The sequence below is a fragment of the Staurois parvus genome, unplaced genomic scaffold, assembly GCF_062004578.1.
Source record: "Staurois parvus isolate SC_StPar_1 unplaced genomic scaffold, SC_StPar_1.0 ptg000151l, whole genome shotgun sequence".
NCBI classification, from domain to species: domain Eukaryota; kingdom Metazoa; phylum Chordata; class Amphibia; order Anura; family Ranidae; genus Staurois; species Staurois parvus.
This window is the reverse complement of record NW_028317947.1, coordinates 17,716,411-17,743,045: the sequence shown is the minus strand read 5'-3', so window position 1 is coordinate 17,743,045 and position 26,635 is coordinate 17,716,411. Positions and strand designations below refer to the sequence as shown.

The following is a 26,635-nucleotide window of genomic DNA, read 5'->3' as shown; positions in this document are numbered from 1 at the left end:
AGGTTACCGAGTCAAATTCAGTAAGAAATAAAGAAAATGGTTTGGATCTGACCCAAAAATGCTAATCTGCTTGGAACTACAGAGTAGAGCAGTGGTGGTTGTAGGGGGCCTTAACTGCAGCCCTTAGCACAACCAAATGGCCACACATAATATTCAGTATATGTAATGCTACAGAAGACTAATAGAGACTGAAGACATACTACAGGAAATGCTCAATGTCCGTAGACAGGGGAGGTTGAAGACAGGTAACACAAGACTGCCAGAGATCACTCCCACTACAACCTCTTTAAAATTCAATGCTCTCACTCCTACTAAGGACTGCTGAGCTCTAGGGGCCGCACAACAAGTACAATAGTGCCTCACATGGCCAAGGGGCTGCAGGCTGGGCCCTATAGGAGTAGAGGCTCTGAAGAACCAGAAGATGTGATACTTCAAGGAACCATTTTTGAGACTCCAAAAAATATTATTTGGAACTCGAAAATGTGTCCTTATGTTGAGTTTAACTTATGAGACTATGAATTTTGATTTGAGTTCCCAACTAGACAAGTAACCAAATAACCAAAGCAACCAAACGCTTTACTGTATAGAGGTGAGCACTGAAGTTCTTTGATATGTTGGCCTTCTATAGACCGAATTAGCTTTTGTTTTGCGTTATCCAACACATTCTTTCTCTGCCTCGGCCAAGTTAAAGCATTAAAGCAATTTGGACCTGTGTGGACATGGCATTACATTTTGGCTGCAGTTTGCGAGCTTCCTTAACCATATACTGCTTGTCCTCTTCTTTTCCATGTATAGATCCATGCAGGGCTTCTGCTGAGTATCAGTGACCTGGAAGACAGTGAAGGCAATTTCTCCTTCCCAATGCAGATCAAAAGGTGAGACCTCCAATCTGTCAGATGGCCTTTGATATTCATATTGTGATTTTTAATGATGTACTCTACATGATCAAAATTATTTGTCTGATGTAATGTAATGCACATCAACGTATGAAATAACACATGAATGAGTGTGCAGTAAAACACAATGAAAGGCTTTAAAGAGGCCCCTAAATTTAGGGCTGTAAATTAACAAGCATAGAACTGTTTTAACTTAGTACTGTACATGAGTTAGTGGTTGCATGGTTTTCATGTGATGGTTAAATGCTTTTCTTGTTTGTTTCAGCCGAAATAGTCAGAATTCAAGTAGTCTGGTTGTATGGGTGCATTTGAAAGTGACAGTTAAAATATCACTAGACCTTCTGGGGTAAGTGCAATAAGATGTTACTGCTGAACTACATTACTGTTGAGGTTGTATTATTGCAACAATACATGGCTAATGTACAGGTTGCCTTAGATCACAAGTGGGAAAGGACCACTTTGGCACTTTTACCTTCTTCACAGTTTCTTGATCTAAAATTGTATGCATTTATTGCATGCATTTAGAGGAATATTGATGAATAATTTTAAGTGGTTGTAAACTTCAGACAAGAAATATGAACAAAGCATATCCCTCTATAGTGTTTCAATTAAGAGCTCTAAGTGTCATTTCTGTCTGCTGCTTATTTCCTCTGTTAACAGAATGAATCCTTTCTGGCAAGTTTTCCTGACACCAAGAGAAAAATGTTCACAGGGGACAGAGTTCCAGCTGATTGACGGCCTCAGCTCTGCTCTTGTGCTCTGTGTGGAGGGTGGTGTGTCTCTTCCATCCAATCAGCTCTCAGAGCTCTCCTCACTGAGCTCTGCAGTGTGTAATTTCAGCTCCCTGTCCCATTTTTTTTTAACTGTCAGACAAGCATTATAAATTCAGCACTTTGAATAAATGTAGGGGACAGACAAACAGGTACAACTTATGTAGGAGGATTTGTGTCACATCTGTGTATGACCTGAGGCCAGTCACTTCACTGGATATATATAAGGGATTACAACCACTTTATTACTCCATCATTCCCCAGGAATTCGCACCCATCTGATGTTGTACTCCCCTTATCCAACTGGAAGCCTAAAGAAGAATCTAATAAGCCACTGGACAAAGGGGAAATAGCGACACATGTTTATGAGGTAATCATTTAAAGGGTTTTTTTGATATTTTACGACCCATACATTCCAATTGTCCCTCATTCAGAGGGACTGTTTTTCTGGGTATGACAGTGTCAAATCAAAGTGAAGCATCAAAATGACAAAGCAATCCCAATAATAACGCCATTTTATTTTTATCAATAGCTGCACAATGCTGGTCCAGGCACTGTCCACGTCAAGTTGGTCATTGAGAGTCCTGAACACTATGAAGGAGACATTTTCCTGTATCCACTGCGTCTGAAGCCTGATGAACAACTGAACTGTACCTTTGCTGATCTCAACATTCTACAGGTCAGGAAAGTAATGTTCACAATCCTAAGGCCCCTTTCACATGGGAGTTCCATTTATATTCATCAGTTCAGTTATAATTTGTTTTTAAGAAAAAACCTCAGTTTACATCCGTTTTTATCAGTTTACATCCATTTTTCATCAGTTCACATCAGTTTTTCTTCAGTTTACAGCAGTTTACATCCGTTTTTCATCTGTTTTTTTCATTCGTTTTTCATGCATTTTTCATCCATTTACATCTGCTTTTCATCCAGTTGCATCCATCTTTCGTCCATTTCTGTTTTTTTTTTATGGAATTAAAATAGGGGTTTCTTGTGTTCACAAAAAAATTTATGTTAACAGATGTTTGTTTACATCCACTAGTCCATAGAAATACATGGGTATCCATTTTTGATCTCTAAACGGACAGATGAAAAATGGACATACGGAACGCCTGTGTGAAAGGGGCCTAAGACTAAAGAGTGGTGTTATCAACTTTATAGCTTTGGTTAAAACGTGGATTTTAGGTGTTTAATCACCTAGAGAAAGAGATACAAAAATAAAAATAAGGTAGTAAAAGTCTTGCATGACTAGGACAGAATGTTGTCACCCACTAGCAGGAAGTGCTTGAACAAGGACCTTCATGGCTGGATCACCAGCGAATATTTTAAGGTGAGGTAAAGATTTTATGGGATTTTAACCACTTAAATAAGATAACATTGAGCTGCTTCTACAGACAAAGTGCAAAACTCCTGTAGAAGCAGCGATTTTTAAACCAGTGTGCATGGAACTCAGGGGCGGACTGACAACTCATGGGGCCCCCAGGCAATAGGGGATCATGGGGCCCCTGTGTCCTTGCCCAAACTCAAAAAAGCCTATGATAAAGGTACCAGGGGCATCTCATGGGGCCCCCTACTGACCCCGGGCCCTCGGGCAGTGCCCGAGCAGGGGCGGACTGACCATTTGAAACTCGGGCATTGCCTGAGGGCCCAGGGTCAGTAGGGGGCCCCATGAGATGCCCCTGGTACCTTTTTCATAAGCTTTTTTGAGTGTGGGCAAGGACACAGGGGCCCCATGATCCCCTATTGCCCGGGGGCCCCATGAGTTGTCAGTCCGCCCCTGTGCCCGAGTTTCCAAATGGTCAGTCCGCCCCTGATGGAACCTAAAAATAACGGCTATTTCTCTTTGCTCTAGACAGGTTGGAAGCAAACAAACAACTAAGTGAACCCCTTGGGCAAAGCACATTCTTAAATATTTAACATTTTGTGCTATAGTGATTGTTTTGATAATGTTACCATTCTGAAAGTAGTTCGCTGCCATTGGCTAAATCTTAATTTTTTTTGCTTCTCAGCTGGACGTTGTAGAACCAACTAAAACACCTTCAAACTTCAGCAAAGGAGGTGATCATAGCCTGAAGAAGAGAGAGGTGTCAGGCATGGATCAAGATGGTGGGAATACAGGGACCGACAACAGTACAAGCAATAAAGATGGACCCCAGCAAAAACAGCCTACTACACTGGTAACAATCACTACTATATCATCTCCACTGTGTGGTTTGGTAGGACAGCAAACCGTATGGAATCAGAAAGAAACAATATGTGTCAATGTAATTGTAACCTGCTAACTTTATGCATCGATCTGCTGCAGATGTAGTTGATGCTTACACGTCCTTCCAGTCATCAGTCAGACATGACTGGACAGGAGTGGACTTAGGAGTCTATGCATAAAAAAACTGCTGTGTGAATATGTCAATTATTCGGACAGATGCAAAGGATATTCACCATAATTTGTCAAATATGTTTATTTCCTAGAATTCTCAGCACCATCTGCTGGTAATAATGTGGTATTGTTCCTGAAATATCTAAATCAGGAAAAAAAAAACAGCATTATTGCTACTAGATGGCACTAATGGTCCTAGGAAATAAATGTATGAAGCAAATTATAGTAAAAATTAATTGTGCCCGTGTGAAAGACTGACACAAGTGTTTTTTTTTTTTTATACATAGACCCCAAAGTGAATTTCCACTTTTGCAGCCAAATTTGGATAACATCTGCTTTATATTTGTTACATGTTCCCATTCACATAGCATGACTTAAAAAAATGAATGAATGACAGCACTGAAACCGAAGTAACTAACTCCTCGTTACTTCCAGGACCGATCGTCACAGAGTAGATTAGTGAATGAATGTTCCTCCATCTTCCCTTTGGGCAGCTATCCTGACTGCTTACTGTGGGTGGGTGCTTACCTTCCAAGCACTGTAAAGCCGGCCTGATCACTCTCACAAGAAAGCTTTAAAAAGCTTTAAAATAAACTTTAGTGCCAGTGCACATATATGCGGATTGTGCGTTTTGAACTGCATCCAATCTACATGACATTGCTTCCTATGGTGCCTGTTCACATATGTCCAGAGCACTGGCACTGCAAAATCTGTGCAGATTGAAAAAGAGTCCTGTCCGTCCCATTTTTGCAACTTATTGTTTTCTCCCCTTTTTTTTTTTTCCTCTTTCTGTACTCGGCACTTAGGTATGCTGTTTATTTCTATGTCTCTCCATCAGTACGTATTTTGTAATATTCATCGAATACCTTGTATGTTTTATTCCTGTTGGTCAATGTATCTGTTTTTGACTGATTCGCTGCTCCTATCTATTCTATAATTAAATTCTTTGTAAAAGAAAAAGAGTCCTGTCCGATTTCTGAGCAGTGCGGTCCAGTTCAGGTATGGATTACAGGCTGTTGACTTCTATGGGAACCGTTTCTAAACCGCACATGTCATCAGTTGTGAACAGGATAACATCCTGATCCAAACCTGATCTAAACCTGTCCTGAACCTAAAGTAAACAAAAAACAACACCTCCTGCGCTCTGTTACCCAGAACAAGGGTGTATGGATGGACCTGGAACTTTAAGAAGTTCACCACTAAAGCATCAAAGGTTGTGCGGCTCTAAACAAGGCTGGGGATGCCCGGCCAATACTGTAAAGCGAAACAAAAAGAAAGCACACCAACCTTGAGCATTATCTCAGTAAAATGTGATTTTATTGAATTTGAAAATATACTCACAAACAGAAAAGTAAAACAAGTATGTAAAGTCCTTAGGGAGACTTAAACAGTCAGAGACCAGCTCGAGTCTAACCACGAGTTTTTAATGCCGTTGATGCGTTTAATGTTTTGAATGTTTTTAAATGTCTTTTACCATACCTCATGATGTTTCGTTCTATTGTTGCTTGTGCAAGCATGTTTTAATTACACCTTTGTCCTTCCTCCTTCCCCGGGACTGCCCAACCCAAGTGGGAGGGTCCAACCTCTGTCCCAGGGTTCTCATTGTCAAGTCAGCTCTAAGGAAGAAGGGACTCCCTTCGAAACGCGTCAGCCTGACTCTGAGAATCTTCCCTCGTGGTTAGACTTGCACTGGTCTCTGACTGTTTAAGTCTCGCTAAGAACTTTACACGCTTGTTTTACTTCTCTGTTTGTAACTATATTTTTAAATTCAATAAAATCACATTTTACTGAGGTAATGTGCAAGGCTGGTGCGCTTTCTTTTTGTTTTGCTGAACCTGAAGTGAACCTGACCTGAAGCACTGAACAACTACTGTATCAATTAGCTGTGAAAGCTGAGCTTCAATCCGTACTGCACATGTGGGAATCAGCTCTTACCAGGATCATGGTCCTGATATAACCACTTGCTGTCTAGGACGTTTATATATGTACACTAAACGGCAAGTGGTTACATTTTTCTTTTTTTTTTCATGTACTATACATACAGGATGAATATATTTTTGTTACAGAGCTGCAGTGACTCAGGTTGCTGGAAGGCCGAGTGTCTCATAGAGAATCTGGGTAAGGGAAAGAGGGTGACGGTAACACTTGAGTCCATCCTATGGATTTCCAGCTTCATGAAGGTAAGGTAATCATTTGGCATAGTGGTGATTGCCAACCAGGGGCTGCCTAAAGCAGACCTAATGTTTCTCCGATGCTTCTAAGTAAAATATATTTGTTACCTCCCTGGAGGTATTCCCTAGTGTAGCTCGGGGTAAAGTTTCAGTACCAAAAGCGGTAACCCCGAGCTACACTTGGGCTTACCATGTGGAGCTGCTTTGGGATCTGTTCTTTTCTTACCTTGTCCTGTGCTCCCGCGATGTCCCTCCTGCAGTGTCCCCGGCAATGTCCTCCGGTGGATGCAGGCATCTGTCTTCTGGGTTCCATCCCCTGAGAGCGCTGAGATGTACAGGGGATGGAACTGGCGGGAAATTTGAAAATGACAAAAAGTGACATTCACTAAATACACTAAAATCACATAGTAAAACATTGCTGTATCAAACCATTTCACATACATTTTGTCCCGAGTGCTTTGTCCGGCGCCCTGCCTGCATTTTTACTGTTCTTTCTGCCTGGAAACTGAGAAATGTCCATGGCGTCCAAAAAGCGTCCCTTTAGGTCAAAATCGGTTTTAGACCAGCTAGAGAACAGCGATAGTAAATTAGAACCACTTGCAGAATTGAGCGATAATGATCGTGGGGAAATTCGTCATCAAACACTGAAAATGATTTTGCGACTTTGCTCAGTGATGTGCGAACTTGGCGCTATATTTCAAATTTGTGTTTTTGGTTTTATTATATTATTGAATTAAATTTTTTATTATTATTATATTATTATTTTTTATGATTATTTATTAAATTATAATTTATGATTTCGTGTTTCCAATTTTATCCTACCCGGGATGTTTACTAGATTCTTGTTCGGACAGATTTCCATGCAAAAAAATGTACCGCTTTGAGCACAGAAATATGGACATAATCAGACCGCTAGGGAGGTTAAAGAAATTTGTACTAAGAAAAACACAGCATCTGCCACTGCTGATCTCTGCCAGTCGCCTGTTTGTCAAATTAATCCTCTCTGATATCTGCTGAGGCACTGCTGAGGAACAGCATGCAGGTCAAGAGATCAGGATCAGTGGCAAAGCTGGCATACTAGGTTCAGATTTATACTTAGTAAATTGTGACCCACTGAGGGAGCTGGGAACCATGTGGAAAGCCTTAAAATGAACCTGTGCTTTGTCCATGCGAGGTAGAAAAGCATTCTGGGCTCTGTTACTGCTGGACCCTGTAGCGACCATGTGAGCTCAGCCTTTGGTGTGTAAGAGGCTCCATTTGTTAAGTAGAGGTCTAAATAGATTGTAATATTTTGATTATTTACTGAATGTTAATTAATTGGATTTGGCTTCAGATTTTTTTTTAAATTAAATATTACTTTTGAAATGACACTAACATATTGAAGCTAATATGTGAATTTTGGTGATTACATTTACTTATAATTTAAGTTTTCTCCTAAATTTTTTTTTCTCCAACAGAGACCCCAGCAGACCTTCAAACTGACTTCCCGAGGTTACTTCCAGGTGACCGGTGTCCCCTACAGGATAAAACCAGTCGCTGTTAAGGACACAGAAAAGCAAGTACGTTCTCTGGGACCTCTAGCAGTGAGAACTTTTGGAGGTCCATTAAACACAATTGTCAATAAATTGTTTGCCAACTAAGGACCTGTCCACCTATACACCGAATGTGCAGCCCCTTGAGAAAAGACACTCTGAATTATATTGTAAAGCGTTGAGCAAACTGTTGGCGCTATATAAATCCTGTATAATAATAATAATAATTTACAAGTCATGAATGAATTCTCTTGTGCTGTAAAATTAAGCTACAAGAGCTCTCATGTTGAATGATGAGCAACAATGAAAGAACGTCTTATTGTCATAACTAACCCACTATTTAATATTTTACCAAACTTTATCAGTGTTTGCTTTTTGGTACATACTGTACCAGGGGCGGACTGATAACTCATGGGGCCCCTGGGCAATAGGGGATCATGGGGCCCCTCTGTCCTCGCCCACACTCAAACCACACCCAAAAAAGCCTATGAAAGGTACCAGGGGCATCTCATGGGGCCCCCTACTGACCTCGGGCCCTCGGGCAGTGCCTGAGTGCCCAAATGGTCAGTCCGCCCTTGTACTGTACTTGTTCTTGATGACCTACATAGTTTTTCTGTGTTAGAAAATACCTACAATCAATAATGAGCTGCTTGTTAACCCCTAATCTTGGTTATATCCTAGTCCATACATCCATTCAAACATTTATTATGACAATTCTGCAGTAGTAGCAGGTGTGGTGGGCAAATGCCAGTTAGTGCAAATTGAAATTTTAGGTTTATAATGCACACTTGCTCTGTATTTAAAGCTGAACTGAAGTTCCGCTGTAAGAAAAAGTGAGCAGGCAGGCTTTTATTGTAGGAGAGACAAGCACTGTCTCTTCTGCAATAAAATGCCCCTACCTGCCTGCTCGCTGTATTCTCCGGTGCTGTACACTGAGCTGCACATGCACAGCTCAGCTTACAGCACCAGGTCGGACTGTGAGTGCCAGGATGAGAACAGCCAATGAAGAGACACAAAGACCACCACTCAGAACAAGATGCCGTTGCTAGGACAGGACCAGGACAGAACCATAAGGTGAGTATTAATGTGGTTGTAAACCTCAGACATGAATTAATAATAAAGCATATCACTCTATAGTTTGTATTGAATCCCTTCTGATGAGGTTTCCTGATGCCAAGAGAAAAATAGTGACAGGGAGGGTACAACTTGTGATTGACAGCCTCAGCTCTGTTCCTGTGTGAAGCTCTCAGAGCTCTCCTCGCTGATGTAACTTCACTCCCTGCTTTTCAGAGCTGAGACATCCTGTGTAGATTCTGCACTTTGAATGGATGTAGGGGGAAACAGATACCTTTAGATACACAGGTACAACTTATGTAGGGTGAATTGTTTCATCTCTATGTATCACCTGAGATGGTCACTTTGCTGGGTATATGTAATGGTAGACAACCACTTGAAGCCTTTACGTCTGCTTTATTAAACAGTGAATAATTGTGATGAAGAACAAGAGGGAGTAAATAACATAAATTCACTTTTACAAAGAGTTTTTCTATTCTTTATATTTTGGCATATAGAAAAGGCATTTAGAAAGTACAGTAAATACAATAATTAAAGAATAATTCCAGGTATTGGTATGTTATACATAGTTACATTGGTGCAGCTTGGACCACTGTACCGATGTACAGTATATGAATTACCTGGCCAATGCCGCTGGAAGTTGGAAATAACTGAAGTAGACACCGCCACTCCAATAATCTCCACTTAATTCTGGGAATTATTTGCATTTTTTGAATGAATGCAAAGCATTCTCTGATTGGAAAATGTGGAGAGGCACGGCGGTGATGTCACAATCTCACCTCATCCAATCATGGAATACTTTGCATCCTTTCAGGAAATGCAAATCATTCTCTAAATGGTCGACTGACCACCTGTATTCACAATGCATCAGGCCAGCTGCTCAATACGGGACTTAGGGCTCGTTCACACTAGGCTGTTTTGCCAACGCTTGCCAAACGCCCCTATAGCGTTTGGCAAGCGTTGGTCCGGCGTTTGCGGAGCGTTTTTTAACGCTCGGCAAACGCTCCGCAAACGCCGCATGCGCGGTTTAGCGGCGGTTGCTAGGCATTTGCCGAGCGTTAATAACACCCCACAAACGCCTATAATGCAGTTTGAGTGGTGTTACCGCTCCGCAAACGCCCCGCAACCGCGTCGCAACCGCACCGCAAACGCCGGCCGGGCGTTTGCGGAGCGGCACCATAGACGAGAATAGGAGGCTTCAAAGCCTCCTGACTCGTCCAGAGGCGTCCGTTTTGCCGCGACGCGACGCGATGCAAACGCTCCTGTTAGAACAGCACCATGTGCTGTAATGTGCAGAATTGGCAGAGGCGTTTGGGAAGCGGTAAAAACGCTTCCCAAACGCCTCTCTGCCGCCTGCACACAAGGCTAGTGTGAACGTAGCCTTAGAAGCAAGTGGCATTTACTGGAGTAGCGATGTATGCTTCAGTGATTTCCAGCTTCCAGCAGCATCAGCCAGGTATGTCATATATATAATTACATTGGTCCATGATGGAACAATAACAATGCATAAAATGCAGATGCCTGCAATTATTATTAAAACATCACAGGGGTACAAAGAGACAGTACTGGGATTGTTGAGCATCAATTTAAAAGAAAAAAAGGGGAGGAGGATTAAATTTCACAGAAAATATGGGTTTGTGAAAGTATTGGCTGGTCAGTTAACCCTTTGAGGACCGTAAGATTTTGGAACGCCAAAAGAATCAATTTTTTTGTTTTTAAAGTTCGTACACTTCAGTTGCTGTAACTAAGCCATTTCATGAAATAATTGGCAAAAAGCTAGATCCATTTGTTGTTTGTTGATATGAACTAATATTTTGACTCAAACCAAAAAAAAAAAAAGAGTTTTAAGTTCTTAATCAGATGATACAGGCAATTAAAAACATGGGACAAATACGTCCCTTGGTCCTCAAAGGGTTTTTAAGAGGACAACTGGCAATGGTGGTTTAGGTTAAAGTGGTACAATATGCTGGGATCATATGTGTTGAAGGTCATAGTGATGGAGGATGATCACTATGTTGCAGGATTGTACATCATATGGCATTTATCCCTATTGTTAGAAGCAAGAGAAAGGAGAATAGGAAAACACATAGATCAAGAAGAATCCAGCCGAAGGATGGAGAAAAGGAGTAGTGGAAAAGAAGAGTAAATGAATAAGGGAGAGATAGAAAGGAAAATAATTATGTTAGATGAAGGAAAAGAATTATGAGTGGGGAGCAGGGAGATCACTGGGGTCCAGCAAGGCATATTGCAGCCTTTGTTTTGTGGGGGGTGGGACCGTTTCAGAGCAAGCGAAGGGAATGATCTAGGTTCATATGATTTTGAGAAATGTAGGATGGATATCATTAGGAATCGCAGTAAATTTCCCGTCTACCATAGTACCTGTTTCACCTCCAAAGTGAAGAATCAGTTGCTTCCAAGCTTCGGCCAGTGTTCACCTAGCAACAAAAACTACATACAGTCATGGCCGAAATTGTTGGCACCCTTGATATTTCTCCAGGAAATCATGTATTTCTCACGAAACGTATTGCATTAACACATGTTTTGCTATACACATGTTTATTCCCTTTGTGTGTATTGGGACAAAACAAAAAAAGGGAGGAAAGAAAGCAAATTCGACATAATGTCACACAAACCTCCAAAAATGGGCTGGACAAAAGTATTGGCACCCTTTCACAACTGCGGATAAATAAGAATGTTACAAGCATGTGATGCTCCTGTAAACTCACCTGGGGCAAGTAACAGGTGTGGGCAATATAGAAATCACACCTGAAAGCAGATAAAAAGGAGAGACGTTCACTTAACCTTTGCATTGTGTGTCTGTCTGTGCCACACTAAGCATGGACAACAGAAAGAGGAGACGAGAACTGTCTGAGGACCTGAGAACCAAAATTGTGGCAAAATATCAACAATCTCAAGGTTACAAGTCCATCTCCAGAGAACTAGATTTGCCTTTGTCCACAGTGCGCAACATTATCAAGAAGTTTGCAACCCATGGCACTGTAGCTAATCTCCCTGGTCGTGGACGGATGAGGAAAATTGATGAAAGATTGCAACGCAGAATAGTCCGGATGGTGGATAAGCAGCCCCAAACATGTTCCAAAGACATTCAAGCTGTCCTGCAGGCTCAGGGAGCATCAGTGTCAGCGCGAACTATCCGTCGACATTTAAATGAAATGAAACGCTATGGCAGGAGACCCAGGAGGACCCCACTGCTGACACAGAGACATAAAAAAGCAAGACTACAGTTTGCCAAAATGTACTTGAGTAAGCCAAAAGCCTTCTGGGAAAACGTCTTGTGGACAGATGAGACCAAGATAGAGCTTTTCGGTAAAGCACATCATTCTACTGTTTACCGAAAACGGAATGAGGCCTACAAAGAACAAAACACAGTACCTACGGTAAAATATGGTGGAGGTTCAATGATGTTTTGGGGTTGTTTTGCTGCCTCTGGCACTGGGTGCCTTGACTGTGTGCAAGGCATCATGAAATCTGAGGATTACCAAAGGATTTTGGGTCGCACTGTAGGGCCCAGTGTCAGAAAGCTGGGTTTGCGTCCAAGATCCTGGGTCTTCCAGCAGGACAATGACCCCAAACATACGTCAAAAAGCACTCAGAAATGGATGGCAAAGAAGCGCTGGAGAGTTCTGAAGTGGCCAGCAATGAGCCCAGATCTAAATCCCATTGAACACCTGTGGAGAGATCTTAAAATTGCTGTTGGGAAAAGGTGTCCTTCCAATAAGAGAGACCTGGAGCTGTTTGCAAAGGAAGAGTGGTCCAAAATTCCGGGTGAGAGGTGTCAGAAGCTTATTGATGGTTATAGGAAGCGACTGATTTCAGTTATGTTTTCCAAAGGGTGTGCAACCAAATATTAAGTTAAGGGTGCCAATACTTTTGTCCAGCCCATTTTTGGGGTTTTGTGTGACATTATGTCATATTTGCTTTTCTGCCTCTGTTTTATATTTGTTCCAATACATACAAAGGGAATAAACATGTGTATAGCAAAACATGTGTTAATGCAATACCTTTTTTGTGTGAAATACTTGATTTTCAGGAAAAATATCAAGGGTGCCAACAATTTCGGCCATGACTGTACATAGATAATTCAAGGAAGTAAATGCACAAAGTTTACCAACTTCAAGATTGTTCAGATTAACAGGGAGAGACTAGGAGTCATTGAAATACAATGTGGAAATTAATAGAATGATTTGAAAATGTGTCCCTATATACAACATAAGAAATGATTTCTTACTGTATTTTTCCTCTCTGATATCTCTTCCTCTTACCCCAGGCTGTCACAGTGGTTCAGTGGGTGACTCCGGATGGACAAAAAGAGATTCCTATGTGGTGGATAATCCTAGGAGTTCTTGGGGGGCTGCTTATCTTGGCATTGTTTGTATTTGTCATGTGGAAGGTGAGCTGCAAAATGTCCGCCATCATGTCAACTGGTTTCCCATAAAAGTCGATCTAAGAAAGATTTTATTTAATCTAAATAAATATTGTTTTATCAATTTATTTTTTAGCTGGGATTCTTCAGAAGGACACGACCCCCATCAGATGATCAAGAAGATTTAGCCGAAGACAGATAATAGACTACTCACATTTTGCCTACGCTTTTTTTTTTTATAAAAATTAAACACAAATGCGTTACAGTTTTGTACATTATTGTATACATTTGCCAACTTCCTATTAAAACACTGAGTATTAGCCTTTGTGGCGTTTTTTATGTACGTACTTGTAGATTTTCTATAGTTAAAGTGGAACTAAATTCCTTGATTTAACTGTTTCCCAAAACTTTTACTTTCAAAACATGATATCTGTCACAGTTGCTTGTGCTCCTAACCAAACTGTTTAGCCATCAAATGTCTGGTGTCATAACAGAATACATATGCAACACCATGGCAGCTGCAGATCAAACAGAGGCTAAGATGGCAGCTTCCTTGGCTGTAAAGGAGAGGATGGTTTACTTCTGATTGAACTAATTAAAATTAATGGGAAAGAAAAAGGATTTGTACTTCATAGCGGTCAATCAGGTGCCTCTTTATTTTTTAGACTGCACTAGATAAATGATAGGTAGGTTATGAGAGCTCTTCCTTCCTGCTGGCCACAGGGCTGAGTCTAACCAATAACAGATGAACAGTTTGGAGATTGGAATTAATGTAAACAATAATGGAAGTACACTTTGGAGTTGATTTACCAAAACTGGAGAGTGCAAAATCTTATGCAGCCATGCATGGTAGCCAATCAGCTTCTAGCTTGTTCAATTAAACTTTGACCAAAAAAAAAACTGAAAGTGGATTGCTTTCTATGCAGAGCTGCACTGGATTTTGCACTCTCTGGCTTTAGTAAATCAACCCCTTTGCTGGATATAGGAAAAAATAGCTCAACCATCCTACCTATACTCAGAATTATGGTGATTCTAAGAAAAGTGGAATAAATAATATAAAGATTTGATATTGCTGAGGTTTTTGTGTGAAAACGTTAAAGCTGAACTCCAGGCAAACCGCTAAGAGCACACATGAAATACATATAAGGGAAATGTTTACTAGCTATACTTTAGTGTAGAAAAACATGGACCGAAGGTGCCTCTAAGTGTTGTATTGGCAGTTTTATTCACATACAATGTTAAAATTTCACTTACAAGAAGTCAAAGCATGACAGGCTCATCATAGTATTGTCGACCGATGTTCCTGGTGGTGTGGGATAGGGGCTGTCCAGCCATTCAGCGACAGCGTGATGGCCCCTATCCCACACCATCAGGAACATCGGTTGACAATACTATGATGAGCCTGTCACGCTTGGCTTCTTGTAAGTGAAATTTTAACTTTGTATGTGAATAAAACTGCCAATACAACACTTAGAGGCACCTTCGGTCCATGCTTTTCTACACTAGAGCTTTGCTTCCAACTCTATGAAGAGCTGCCATAGTGTCTTTCTGGATTTCCAATCCCTGATGTCCATTCAGATACTACCTTAGTGGCAACAGAGGTCTGGTTCCAGCCAGTATGACCAGGGTTGTACTGGGTAAACAGGGGGGTGGGAGTTAGCTATGATAGGGGTAGTCCCAGAATATGATGAAGGGAGGCTTGGGATAACAAGGTTGTCCTGTGTTATAAGAGAAAGTATTGGTGATGATGAGGGTTGTCCCAGGAGGGGTGTTAGTGTTGACAAGCGTTGTCTTGGGTTATCAGTTTTCGTAATGATGAGGGTTGTACCTGGTTATGGGGGGAGCTTAGTAATGGTGGAGCTTGTCCCGGTTATAAGGGGTACAGTAGAAAAGCCCCAGTGCTAAGTCACTATCTTTAAACCAATTAAAATCAACTCACTCAAATGCTACCTATGCATTGATTAGCCAGTATAAATCTTTTTTGTACCAATAACTTGTATGGCGGTTATTTTTTTTCTACACTTGTTAACCGCTTCCCAACCGCGCTATAGCTGAAAGACAGCTACAGCGCAGTTCTGGGAGAGCGTCCATGGATGTCCTTCTAGGAAGCGCCCCCTGCGCAAACCCAGCGGCACGCACCCAGCGCTGTCGGTGATCGCTATGTCCTACAGACACAGCTGATCACGTGATGGGGTAAAAGGCCATTCATAGCGGCCTTTTACCACGTGATCACACAGCAGATCACAAAGTAAATACAGTTGCTGGTTATCGGCAGCACTTTCCTCACGCTGTCACAGTGTGAGGAAAGTACTGCTGATAACCGGCAAATGTGACAGGGGAGATCTGCACTGATAATCAGGGCACTGATTATCAGTGCTGCACAGCAGTGTCCCCCATCAGTGTCCAGCAGTGCCGCCAGTCAGTGCTGTCAGTGCTGCCCATCAGTGTCGCCCATCAGTACCTATCAGTGCCCATCAGTGTCACCTATCCGTGCCCATCATTGCTGCATATCAGTGCATCATCAGTGCAAAAACAGTGAAAAAAATAAAACACCCAGCGGTAATTAAATACCACCAAAAGAAAGCTCTATTTGTGTGAAAAAAAATGAAACAAATTTCATATGGGTACAGTGTAACCACACAATTGTCATTCAATGTGCGACAGCACCAGGGGCGGACTGACCATTTGGAAACTCGGGCACTGCCCGAGGGCCCGGGGTCAGTAGGGGGCCCCATGAGATGCCCCTGGTACCTTTTTCATAGGCTTTTTGGGCAAGGACACAGGGCCCCATGATCCCCTATTGCCCGGGGGCCCCTGGCCTCAGTCCGCCCCTGGACAGCACTAAAAGCTGCAAGTTGGCCTGGGCAGGACGGGGGTGAAAGTGCCCGGTAGGCAAGTTTAAAGAATTTTTCTTGTTGAATGACTATGAGTTCTGACTTTTCCCTCTTGCATTAAAGTAAACAATGTTTTTGTTTTTTTTTAAATCAGCCTCCCTGTACCAAGTAACAGATCTCCCTGTCTTCCTGCAGTATCTGTACGTTTCACTGGGTTCCCCCTGTGGAATTTCACTAAGGTATGGCAGGAATGCTAGTTTAAGGACCAGCACTTCTTTAGCTGGTATCTAGCACTAAATTCCAGTCTTATCCTAACACCTGCTAAATGCCAATAAATCTCCACAGTCCATTTGCATTAATAGTTCAGCAGGAATGGAGGTTTCTGTACAGTTTCAAGGTGTGTTCCTATTAGTCCAGTTTGGTTGTCCTCAGGCTTAATAAAAAACACAGTACAGTAAGACTGATGAGGTTTGTAATGCATTAATCCATATCAACCAAACAAATAAGTAATAAAACAGTGAAAGAGAGTTTGTTTCCTTCTGTTCTCTTTCCCTTTCTTCCTTCTTCCCCGTTCTTCCTTCAACCATCCCTTCCCATGCATCCTTTCTTTGACCCTTCCTTTCACTTCTGTTCTTCTCTTCCTAGTTCCCTTCCTTCCTTCACCCCTTCCCTTTCTTCCGCCATCCCTTCCTGCGCTTGCTTACTTTAACTCTTCCTTCATATTTAGTTCTTTTCTTCCTCTTTCCCTTCCCCTCCCTTCTCTTCATCCCCCAACACCCTTCCCGATGGGGAATAATATAGTGTCACTTCATTGACAGCTCTGAGTCAGCTTGGCCTGCTGACACCACATCCAAGATGGCGGCCCCCCAGCAGCAGTGTCAGGGCTTTTAAATACCTACGCTAGGCAGGTTTTTATCGAAAATAATACATAAAATATGCTAAATGCACAAATTATAGAAATGACGGCTGAAATGGATGGTCTGTCAGATGGGTCTCTTTGGGCAAAGCATGATTGAATTCAAACACAACTTGCAGTAATTCTTATAACTACAGACTTCAAGGGTGAAAGGTGATGGTCTCCAGAGAATTAAACTGGCACACAGCTGGGTAAAGAAAATGCCGATAGTAGAGGAAATAGTGTAAAAATACAAATGAGAACTTGCTGTGATAAGGATCAGTGATGGGAAGATGTGGCATGGTACAGTGGTGTTCTAGGAAGTTACCGAGAAGCAGCATAGACGTGGGAGCTGTAGAGAAGATATGTGCTGATATATGTGTTTAGATTATAGGAGGAGGTAGAGAGGTCGGAGTGTGGTTTACTCATATGTAACAGGACTGAACACCATGCAGCTGTGTCTGCTACCTCTGATGCTTTTCTATACTCATGCCCTAAATCTGGATATGCACAAGCCACAGATCTTTTATGGACCTAAAGGAAGCTACTTTGGATTTTCCTTTGACTTCTACCAAACTGCAGACAACCGGTATGTATCAAAAATAAGAATGGATCTACATGCTTTACAGTAGAGAATGATGGCTTCTTTTTAGGAGTCATTCCATCCAACATGAATACTTCTGATAAATTATAAGCTGTCATTGAGCGATATAAGTTCCCAGCTCCACCCAGCTACCTACGCCATTAAAATGAGTGTCACCTGACATGTTGGCTTTTTCGCTCATGTTTTGGTTACTTAGACTGCAGAAGAAGGACTACTCCCGTCATTGTTAACATCTCCCTTATAGCCATGAACAATCCCTGTTAATTCCCGTCATCACTAGTCACCCCCCTTGAATCCCATAATAATCCCTGCCATTACTAACCGCCACCTATAACCTGGCACAACCTCAATCACTAAGACCCCCTTGTAACTTGGGACTACTCCCACCATCACTAGCATTCTCCTTTAAAACCTTACTCATCCCTTGTCAATCCCCATCATCACTAACCCTCCCCCTTATTTCCAGGAGCAACCCCCATCATCACTAATATAACCCTCTTATAACCTGGCATAACCCTTGTCAACCCTTTTTATCACTAACACCTAATTCTTTACAACTTGGAGTAACCCCATCATCACTAATACTTCCACCACTTATAACCTGGTTGGGACAATCCTCCCCCACCCCCATAACACAGGACAACACCCATCACCACTAACTGCCCCATTCACACTTGTGTGGTCTGATGCAGCATGTTAACCATAGTTCAGTTGCATGACAACGTGCTCTGCACACAATGAGTAATAATACATTACTGTGTGTTGTCACCTGCATGCTGTTGGTTTAGTGCATTTGGGTGCCATTCAAAAAGGCTATGTTGTGCATCGCAGTAGTGTGTATAATGCAGCATATCAACAGGCTAATTTGATTTTTTGACCTAGTGATTTTGTCACCTAAGTCACTGCTTTTCTAAGCAATGCAGGCATATAATGGCTGACTGGAGGAGCCAGAAGGTTGCTTTACATAGCTTCCTAAAAAAAAATCAGAGCACCCTACCTCAGTACACCTCTCAAGAGTTCTCAGCCCTGATTCATACCTCCCAACTTTCTAAAATAGGAAAGAGGGACACTTTATATCAAAAGCTTTGTAAGTAAATGGTTTTCCTTCGCTTTCTTTCTCGGGGACAATGGTCACAGTACAAATAGAAAGCGTGAATCTCCCCAATTGGGACACAGACACCAAACAAATTGGACAGAAGGTCTAACCCTTCTCCACTCAAAAACTAAAAATAAAGGTTGTTTTCTAGGGATACACTAATGTTTTTTTATGTCCCTCAAAACACCAGTCCAAGACTGGAGCAAACTAGGTTCTTCCCACAAAGCAATGCCAAGACATCAGTGACTTGGTCCTGGGATTATGAAGGGGAGGGTTGGGAGTCCTGTGTCCCAATTGGGGAGATTCAAGCTTTCTATTTGTACTGTGACCATTGTCCCCGAGAAAGAAAGCGAAGGAAAACCATTTACTTACAGTGTAGCAAACAGAAAATACTTATTGGTACCTGTTGGTGCTTGCCAACCAAGGGTTAGATTTTAGCATTTTGTTAGATGACAAAGTTGCTTTTAAAGGATATGCAAACCCAAAATGCCATATTCTGATATGTGCCTGTTGTATCACGTCCTAGTATGAAAAAGTATCCAGTTTTCTGTGTATTGCTTCCTTTGTGTGAAATCCCTGGTGTTCCTGCCATTCCCTTTGCTATTAAAAACTGACCACACTAAGCAGAAGAGCGCAGCGTGGTCAGTTATCTAGCTTTGCTGGGCTCTCCGCCAATAATCAGACTTGTCCTGACACACCACCCAGGCACAGCCTTTCAATCAGAAGATCTGCCCTGGTTCACACTGATGTCATTTGGGCTGCATTCAAGAACGCATTGATTCGCATGACAAGTGAATTTGTTTTTCTATGGAAAGTGTCCACATATATGCAGTCAGAATGCTATGCAATTTAAAAGAGGGTCCTGTGCGTGTTTGATGTGATTTTTAGATGCATATAGATGAATGGAAACTGATTGGAAAACACATTGGTTTTGTAAGAGAGAGAAGGAAAGCGGGGGGGAGAGAGAGAGGGAGAGAGGCAAAGAGAGCAATAGAGGGAAAGAGAGAGAATGGCGGAAGAAGAGAGAGAGGAGGGAGGAGAGAGAGAGATTAAATTAAAATCGCAGATGAAAAAAATTGCACTTGCAAATGCAGTGGAACACAAGAGAAGTCACACTGGCTGTAATCCTTCTAATCGCACTACAGAATTTATTCAAAAGGAACCACATCAGTGTGAACCTAGCCTCAGTATGCTGCCATTTCTCCTCCCCAAGCTCCTATGCAGCTGAGAACAGAGGGAATGTGATCACTTATAAAAAAGGGGAAAAAAAGGTATTTATAATGTTTTTTATATGTATACATAAATGTTTTTCCTTTTCTGTTTTATGCTTGGTTCACATCTGTACGGGTGGTGTCGCTGCGGGAATGCCTGCAGCCGCACTACCCACACAGAGGAATGCGGGACCCGCAGGCGAGTGCCATTAACTTTACTGGCATGTCACCAACTCTGAAAATCGCAACCGTACTGGAAACCTCGGTTCCTGTGCAGGCTGCGATTTCCAAAGTAGTGCAGGGACGTCTTCCCTGCGTGTCCCGGGGCATGGGAGTCCGTTCAAATGAATGGGCTCTCGTGGCCATGCAAATCTCAGCCCGCACGGCCGCACATATGTGAACCAGGAGTTAAACTGAATGGGTTGTTTTACAAGGTGAGAGTTTACAATCCCTTTAATGATGCTTGTGTTCATCTTTTGTTTGATGACATTTTTTCTTATCTGTTCTTGCATTTTCATTAGGTCCTAAAAGTTTAAAGCGGGACTAAACCCATCAATTTCAATTTTTCCCAAAAAGTTACATTTAAGGGATGTCATGAATGAGAACAGCCACAGTTGCTTGAGGTCTTAACTGAACTGCCAAGCCATCACATGTCTGGTATCATACCAGGGGTGGACTGACCATTTGGAAACTCAAGCACTGCCCGAGGGCCCGGGGTCAGTAGGGGGCCCCATGAGATGCTCCTGGTACCTTTTTCATAGGCTTTTTTGAGTTTGGGCAAGGACACAGGGGCCCCATGATCCCCTATTGCCCGGGGGACCCATGAGTTGTCAGTCCGCTCCTGTGTCATACGGATCACATGTGCAGCACCATGGCCACTGCAGATCAAACAGAGGCCAAGATGTCAGCCTCCTTGGCTATAAACGATTGGAGGGTTTAGTTCAGCTTTAACTTGTTCCTACATAGCCTAAATAATTACACTGCACAGCATGGATTATACACCCTGATCCACCATTTTTATTTTAGGATGAACATTATTGTTGGGGCTCCCAGGCTGAACACATCAGAAGAGGATGTCAGTAATACTGGCGGCGTATTCCTGTGTCCATGGGGGTCAGAGGTCACAAATTGCTCCACGATACCCTTTGATCAAACAGGTGAAAGCCATTATTTCAGATATGTGTGTTTGCTGGCAAGCTGGATCACATGCTAACAAATTCTTTCTCTTGAATGCACCCCAGTGCTGGGATCCCACCACCACAATTTTCATCTACACCTACCTTCTGCAGCCATTACAAGGTCAAATGAGGGTGCCATGCATCCCTCATGGTTTCTGTAAACTGCCCTTGTATTAACCAGGACAAAGCAAAACTGCAGATTCCAGAATGTAAGAGTATTATTTAACCCGTTATGTGTCCATCCTTCTGTTTATTATATATGTCTAAATGGCACATCCTGATATTAAAATGGCCATTTTCATAGTTTGAATACAAATGTGCACATAGGTGTAGCCACTGAGTTTAATTTGGATCCATTTAATGATATCTCATGTTAAAACAGATAAAGGGCACATTGCTGTGGTTAACTCCCAAATCTGTTGAGGGACCTGAGAATAATCGTTAAACAGGAACTTAACCCATAGCAACGTAATAAAAAATTATGTTCTTTAGCAACCTACATACATTCCACATTAAAGGAAAAGTTCACCTTTTAACAAAAAAATTATAAATGCACATTTTTTTGCAGGTAAAAAAAAAATCAGATCAGTGGTGCCATGCTAATCTCCTGCAGACCTGTCAGAATATCTGTGTACATCTTAGATTTTAAGTTCCAAGGATCAGGCCCTCCTAACCCTCTTGTATTGAACTGTATTGTTGCTGTATTGTCTCTCGTTATATTGTAAAGTGCTGAGCAAACTGCTGGCGCTATATAAATCCTGTATAATAATAATAATAATCTTCCATCATAAAGGCAAGCAGATACTCACTGACAGGAAGACTCAGTGAAGTACACATGTCTCAAAAAAACTGGGTCATGGCGACAAAAAGTTAGTGAAGAACTGGAAGAACAATTTATCAATAACTAAGTTACTTGACAACAGGACAGTAACATGACTGGGTATAAAAAGAGCATCTTAGAGAGTCAGAGTATCTCAAAGTAAAGATGGGCAGAGGTTAACCAATCTGTGAAAAGCTGTATCTAAAAACTGTTGAACAATTTTAGAATAATGTTTCTCAACGTCAAATTGCCAAGACTTTAAATATATCATTATCTGTAATACATAATATCATCAAAAGATTCCAAGAATCTGGAGAAATCTCTGTGGGCAAGGGACAAGGTCAAAACACAATCTTGGATGCCAGTGATCTTCAGGCCCTCAGACTGCACTGCATTATAAACAGGCATGATTGCGTGATGGACATCACTGCATGGGCTCAGGAATACTTCCAGAAATCACTGTCTGTGAACACAGTTCGTTGTGCTATCCAAAAAAGTAAAGCTCTATCGCACAAAGAAGACATATCTGAACATGATCTAGAAACGCTGCTGTCCTCTCTGGGCCAAAGCCCATTTAAAATGGTCTGTTGCAAAGTGGAAAACTGTTCTGTAGGTAGATGAATTGAAATTGGACATACGTCCTCCACACTAAAGAAGAGAGGGACCTTCCGGCTTGTTATCAGCGCTGAGTTCAAAAGCTGGCATCTCTGATGGTATGGGGTACATTAGTGTGTAAGGAATGGGCAGCTCTCACATCTGGAAAGGCACCATCAATGCTGAAAGATATATCCAGGTTTTGGAGCAGCATACAGTTGTGCTCAAAAGTTTGCATACCCTGGCAGAAATTGTGAAATTTTGGCATTGATATTGAAAATATGACTGATCATGCCACAAAATGCTCTTTTATTAAAGGATGATGATCATATGAAGCCATTTATTATCAAATCATCCTCTAGATGTCTATGCAAGTCACACCTAAAGTAGAGCATGCACTGCTTTAGAAATTGGTGCGGCTCTGACCAAGTTGAAATCGCACCGATATGACCGCTTTAATTGTGTCAGTGGGAATAAAATAAGTCTCATCATTGGTGTCAGTGAGAATAATATAAATCCCATCATTGGTGTCAGTGAGAACAAAATTAGTTACATAATTGGTGTCAGTGAAAATAAAATACGTCCTATCATTGGTGTCATATGAAATTAAATTAATTCCATCATTGGTGTCAGTGGGATAAATCCCATTGTTGTGTCAGTGGGAATAAAATAAGTCCCATCATTAGCGTCGGTGATATTGAAATAAATTCATTCACTGATGTCAGTGGCAAAAAATAAATCCCATCACTAGTGTCAGTTGAAATAAACTTAATCCAATTGTTGTGTCAGTGGGAATAAAATAAGCTCCTTTGTTGGAGAGAGAGCAGAGGGGGAACAAGAGTGGAAAGGGATAAACAGAGGGAGGAGAGAACTGAAGAGATGGGGGTCACCCACAAGAAGACAAGCTATGACTGGGAGCTGGGATGTAAAGATGAGACCACACATACCCTCTGATGCAATGACTTCTGTGGTTGGGACCGCTGATCCAACTGGTAAAACACAGTGCGCTAGTCACAGTCGCACAGTCACATTCTTTTGCTGGTGTCAGGCTCACCTCCCCCTATGTGATATGGATATGGAGCAGTGGTGGGCATCGGGGCCCCTAGTTCTTCTATAGGGCTAGCTTTTTAATCCAATATGATAGTTAGGGAAGAGGGGGGGTTCCGGGGCAACTCACAGCACGTTATTGGCTGAGGAAGGAGGCGGAGCAGCTGCTTGAACACAGGTATAGGCTGCACTGCACTGTGAAGGTGTTTGGAAACTCAGGGAGATGCCCAATGGATGGGGTGCTCAACTAGTTCAGCTCTTTATACGTACTACCCACATCCAAGGAGTGTACCATTGATCACAGCTTGTGCCGGTTTTGTTCAACCAGCTCCTGGCCTGAAAATGAAAGTGATGCTGTGGCTGTATAGCCTCTGATCAGTTTCACAAAGCAGGCAGCGCAGTGCTACACCCCCCCCCCTACCACCACAGCTACCACCCCCCTCCTCCATCCACCCCTCGATCTCCCCTGTTGTGAAAAAATAATGAAAGTGATAATGATGTAGTCACTACTGATTTCAGATCATCCATTATCTGAGCAGTAAAGCCAAGGCGAACTTTAACCCCGCAGATTTCTGTTGGATTATGTAAACCCGGTCGCACCACACATGTGACATACAGAGGTGGACTTACCATTTGGAAACTCGGGCACAGCCTGAGGGCCCGGGGTCAGTAGGGGGCCCCATGAGATGCCCCTGGTACCTTTTTCATAGGCTTTTTTGAGTTTGGGCAAGGACACAGGGGCCCCATGATCCCCTATTGCCCGGGGGCCCCATGAGTTGTCAGTCCGCCCCTGCATGTGACATATCGCTGCAAATGTCAGAGTGAGAGCAATAATTCTAGCACATGAGCTCCTGGTTAACTCTACACTGATGAGCTGTAAAGACTTTTACAGCGCCACCTATGGAGATTTGTGGGTAACGTAGTTTTTTGCGATATCACGGGCGCACACAATTTTAACACTTGACATGCTTTGAATCTTTTTACTTGACGCAACCTCATCTTTTATATTATACCAAACAAATGGGTATAACATTGTGTGTGTTTGTACTCAAATTCATTTTATTATATTTTTCCTAAAAAGTTGCATTTGATAAACATCATACCAACGTTCAAACATGGTGGTGGTAGCGTGATGATCTGGGGCTGCTGTGCAGCTTCAGGACCTGGATGACTTGCCATAATTGATGGAACCGTGAATTCTGCGCTCTCCTAGAAAATCCTGAAGAAGAATGTCCAGCCATCAGTTTTTGACCTCACGCTCGAGAGCAATTGCGTTATGCAGCAGGGGGTTTAGGGGGCAATTATTTTTTCACATGGGGCCAGGTAGGCTTGGACAGCTTTTTCCCTTAATAAATTAAATCATCATTTAAAAACTACATTTTTGTATTTACTTGGGTTATCTTTCTGTAATATTAAAATGTGTTTGATGATCTGAATTGTTTAAGTGTGAGAAATAGGCAAAAAAAATAAAAAATCAGGAAGGGGGCAAATACTTTTTCACAGCACGGTAAAGGTGGAACGCTTAGAAAGTTAGATTTTAGCTGTCACGTCACTAATATGGATTAGCAATTACCACAAGTATCTCATTGGCTACTTGTCTCTAGTTTCTTTTAATTCAGTTTCGATATATAAAACCACGGGTCACAAGAAGTAAACAAATAATCTATCAAGTGTTTTCCTGAATAGGTGACCAGGAAGAAACAGAAGATGGGATAATGAGCATCGATAGGTCTGATCAATGGCTTGGAGCAACTGTTAGATCTTGGAACACCAGCATTGTGGTAGGCATTATTTTGGGTCTATTAATATATGTGGGCAGCACAGTGACCAAATGGTTAGCACTTCCGCCTGGCAGTGCTCGGGTCGTTGGTTCGAATCCCAACCACGGCACCACCTGCCTGGAGTTTGTATGTTCTCCCTGTGCCTGTGTGGGTTTCCTCTAAGTACTCTGGTTTACTCCCACCCTCCAAGGACATGCTGGTAGGTTAATTGGATCCTGTCTAAATTGTCCCTAGTATGTGTATGTATGAATGTGAGTTAGGGACCTTAGATTGTACACCCCTTGAGGGTTAGGGACTGATGTGAATGTACAATATATATGTAAAGCGCTGCATGAATTGATGGTGCTATATAAGTACCTGTAAGAATATTAAGCTAGCCATAGACTTTGGATGGCAAGTGGACATTTCATTTAAGAAGCAGTTGTTCCATTAACACAGATGCTGGGATTAATCTGTTCTATAGAATGTGTGAAGGAAAGAGACGAACATCCACATGCAGGTTTATTCTCATGGGAAGCAATAGCAATGGACCAAACACAAAAACACTGTTGCTGTTTAGGTCCCCCAAGGACTGGCTGGAGTATTACTACTAACAAGGCAAGACCATCAACACCCTAACCAGCCAGCTTTTTCATATTTAGATGGCAGCATTGTTTTTAGCAGCTTACCAACCAGTCATTTACCTGGTACGTCACTGGTCTTCAAATGGTTGTACCAGGATGTTGCTTGGTTTTTGTAGAACCAGCAGTCGGCTCTCTTGTAACAGCAATCAGAGCAGCTGACTAGCTGCTCGATTGCTATTGCAAGCAGCTGGATGGGAGCCCCCCCCCCTTTACCATCTGCGGCTTGCTCTGGATCCCTGTACACCAACCTGATCCACCAACCAGCGCATCTGCCAGCTGGTCAGGGAGACAAACAAAACCAGAATTGGCTCTCCGCTATGGTAACCCAAAAGTGATGACCAGTCATCACTTCTGGTTTACATGGATATCATTTTTAAAAACTCAAAAGCGTTCAAAAACACCCATCTTGGTGTTTTGATAGCTTTTAAGTGCAGAGGAGGGATTTTGAGTTTTACAGACCCCAGATCTCCCCATAAAGAGTACCTGTCACATGCCTATTGCTGTCACAGGGATATATACATTCCTTGTGACAGCAATAAAAGTGATTTAAAAAAAATAAAGCAACAGTGTAAAATAAAAATAATTAATTAATTAAATGTAATAAATTAAAAAAAGTTGATAATTTTCTTATATGAGATTACCACACAGGAAGCCCACTGTGTTTGCGGAAAACATGTCCCACTACACTGTACCTCCTGAGGATAGTTTTTCTTAGGGTTATGGATCAAAATATACTATCTTAAACATGTAG

The 26,635-nt window shown here is 42.0% G+C and overlaps 2 protein-coding genes across 3 annotated transcripts in view; both read left to right on the top strand.

The window, feature by feature from the left end:
- The window catches only part of LOC149464558 (integrin alpha-IIb-like), a 55,241-nt gene extending 41,720 nt beyond the window's left edge, over nt 1-13,521 (top strand). The window contains exons 22-30 of the mRNA XM_089674557.1: nt 796-875; nt 1,162-1,242; nt 1,931-2,036; nt 2,199-2,345; nt 3,673-3,840; nt 6,107-6,220; nt 7,669-7,770; nt 13,106-13,228; nt 13,338-13,521. Coding sequence (XP_089530683.1) covers nt 796-875; nt 1,162-1,242; nt 1,931-2,036; nt 2,199-2,345; nt 3,673-3,840; nt 6,107-6,220; nt 7,669-7,770; nt 13,106-13,228; nt 13,338-13,403 — 987 coding nt within the window. The 3' untranslated portion in view covers nt 13,404-13,521. The remainder of the gene's footprint in view (nt 1-795; nt 876-1,161; nt 1,243-1,930; nt 2,037-2,198; nt 2,346-3,672; nt 3,841-6,106; nt 6,221-7,668; nt 7,771-13,105; nt 13,229-13,337) is intronic.
- Nucleotides 13,522-17,373: 3,852 nt separating this feature from the next.
- Nucleotides 17,374-26,635, top strand: part of LOC149464557 (integrin alpha-IIb-like) — a 57,833-nt gene continuing 48,571 nt past the window's right edge. For both annotated transcript variants that reach the window (XM_089674556.1, XM_089674555.1), the window contains exons 1-3: nt 17,374-17,519; nt 20,868-20,998; nt 25,167-25,261. In XM_089674556.1, the coding sequence (XP_089530682.1) occupies nt 17,380-17,519; nt 20,868-20,998; nt 25,167-25,261 (366 nt within the window). In that variant the 5' untranslated portion in view covers nt 17,374-17,379. The remainder of the gene's footprint in view (nt 17,520-20,867; nt 20,999-25,166; nt 25,262-26,635) is intronic.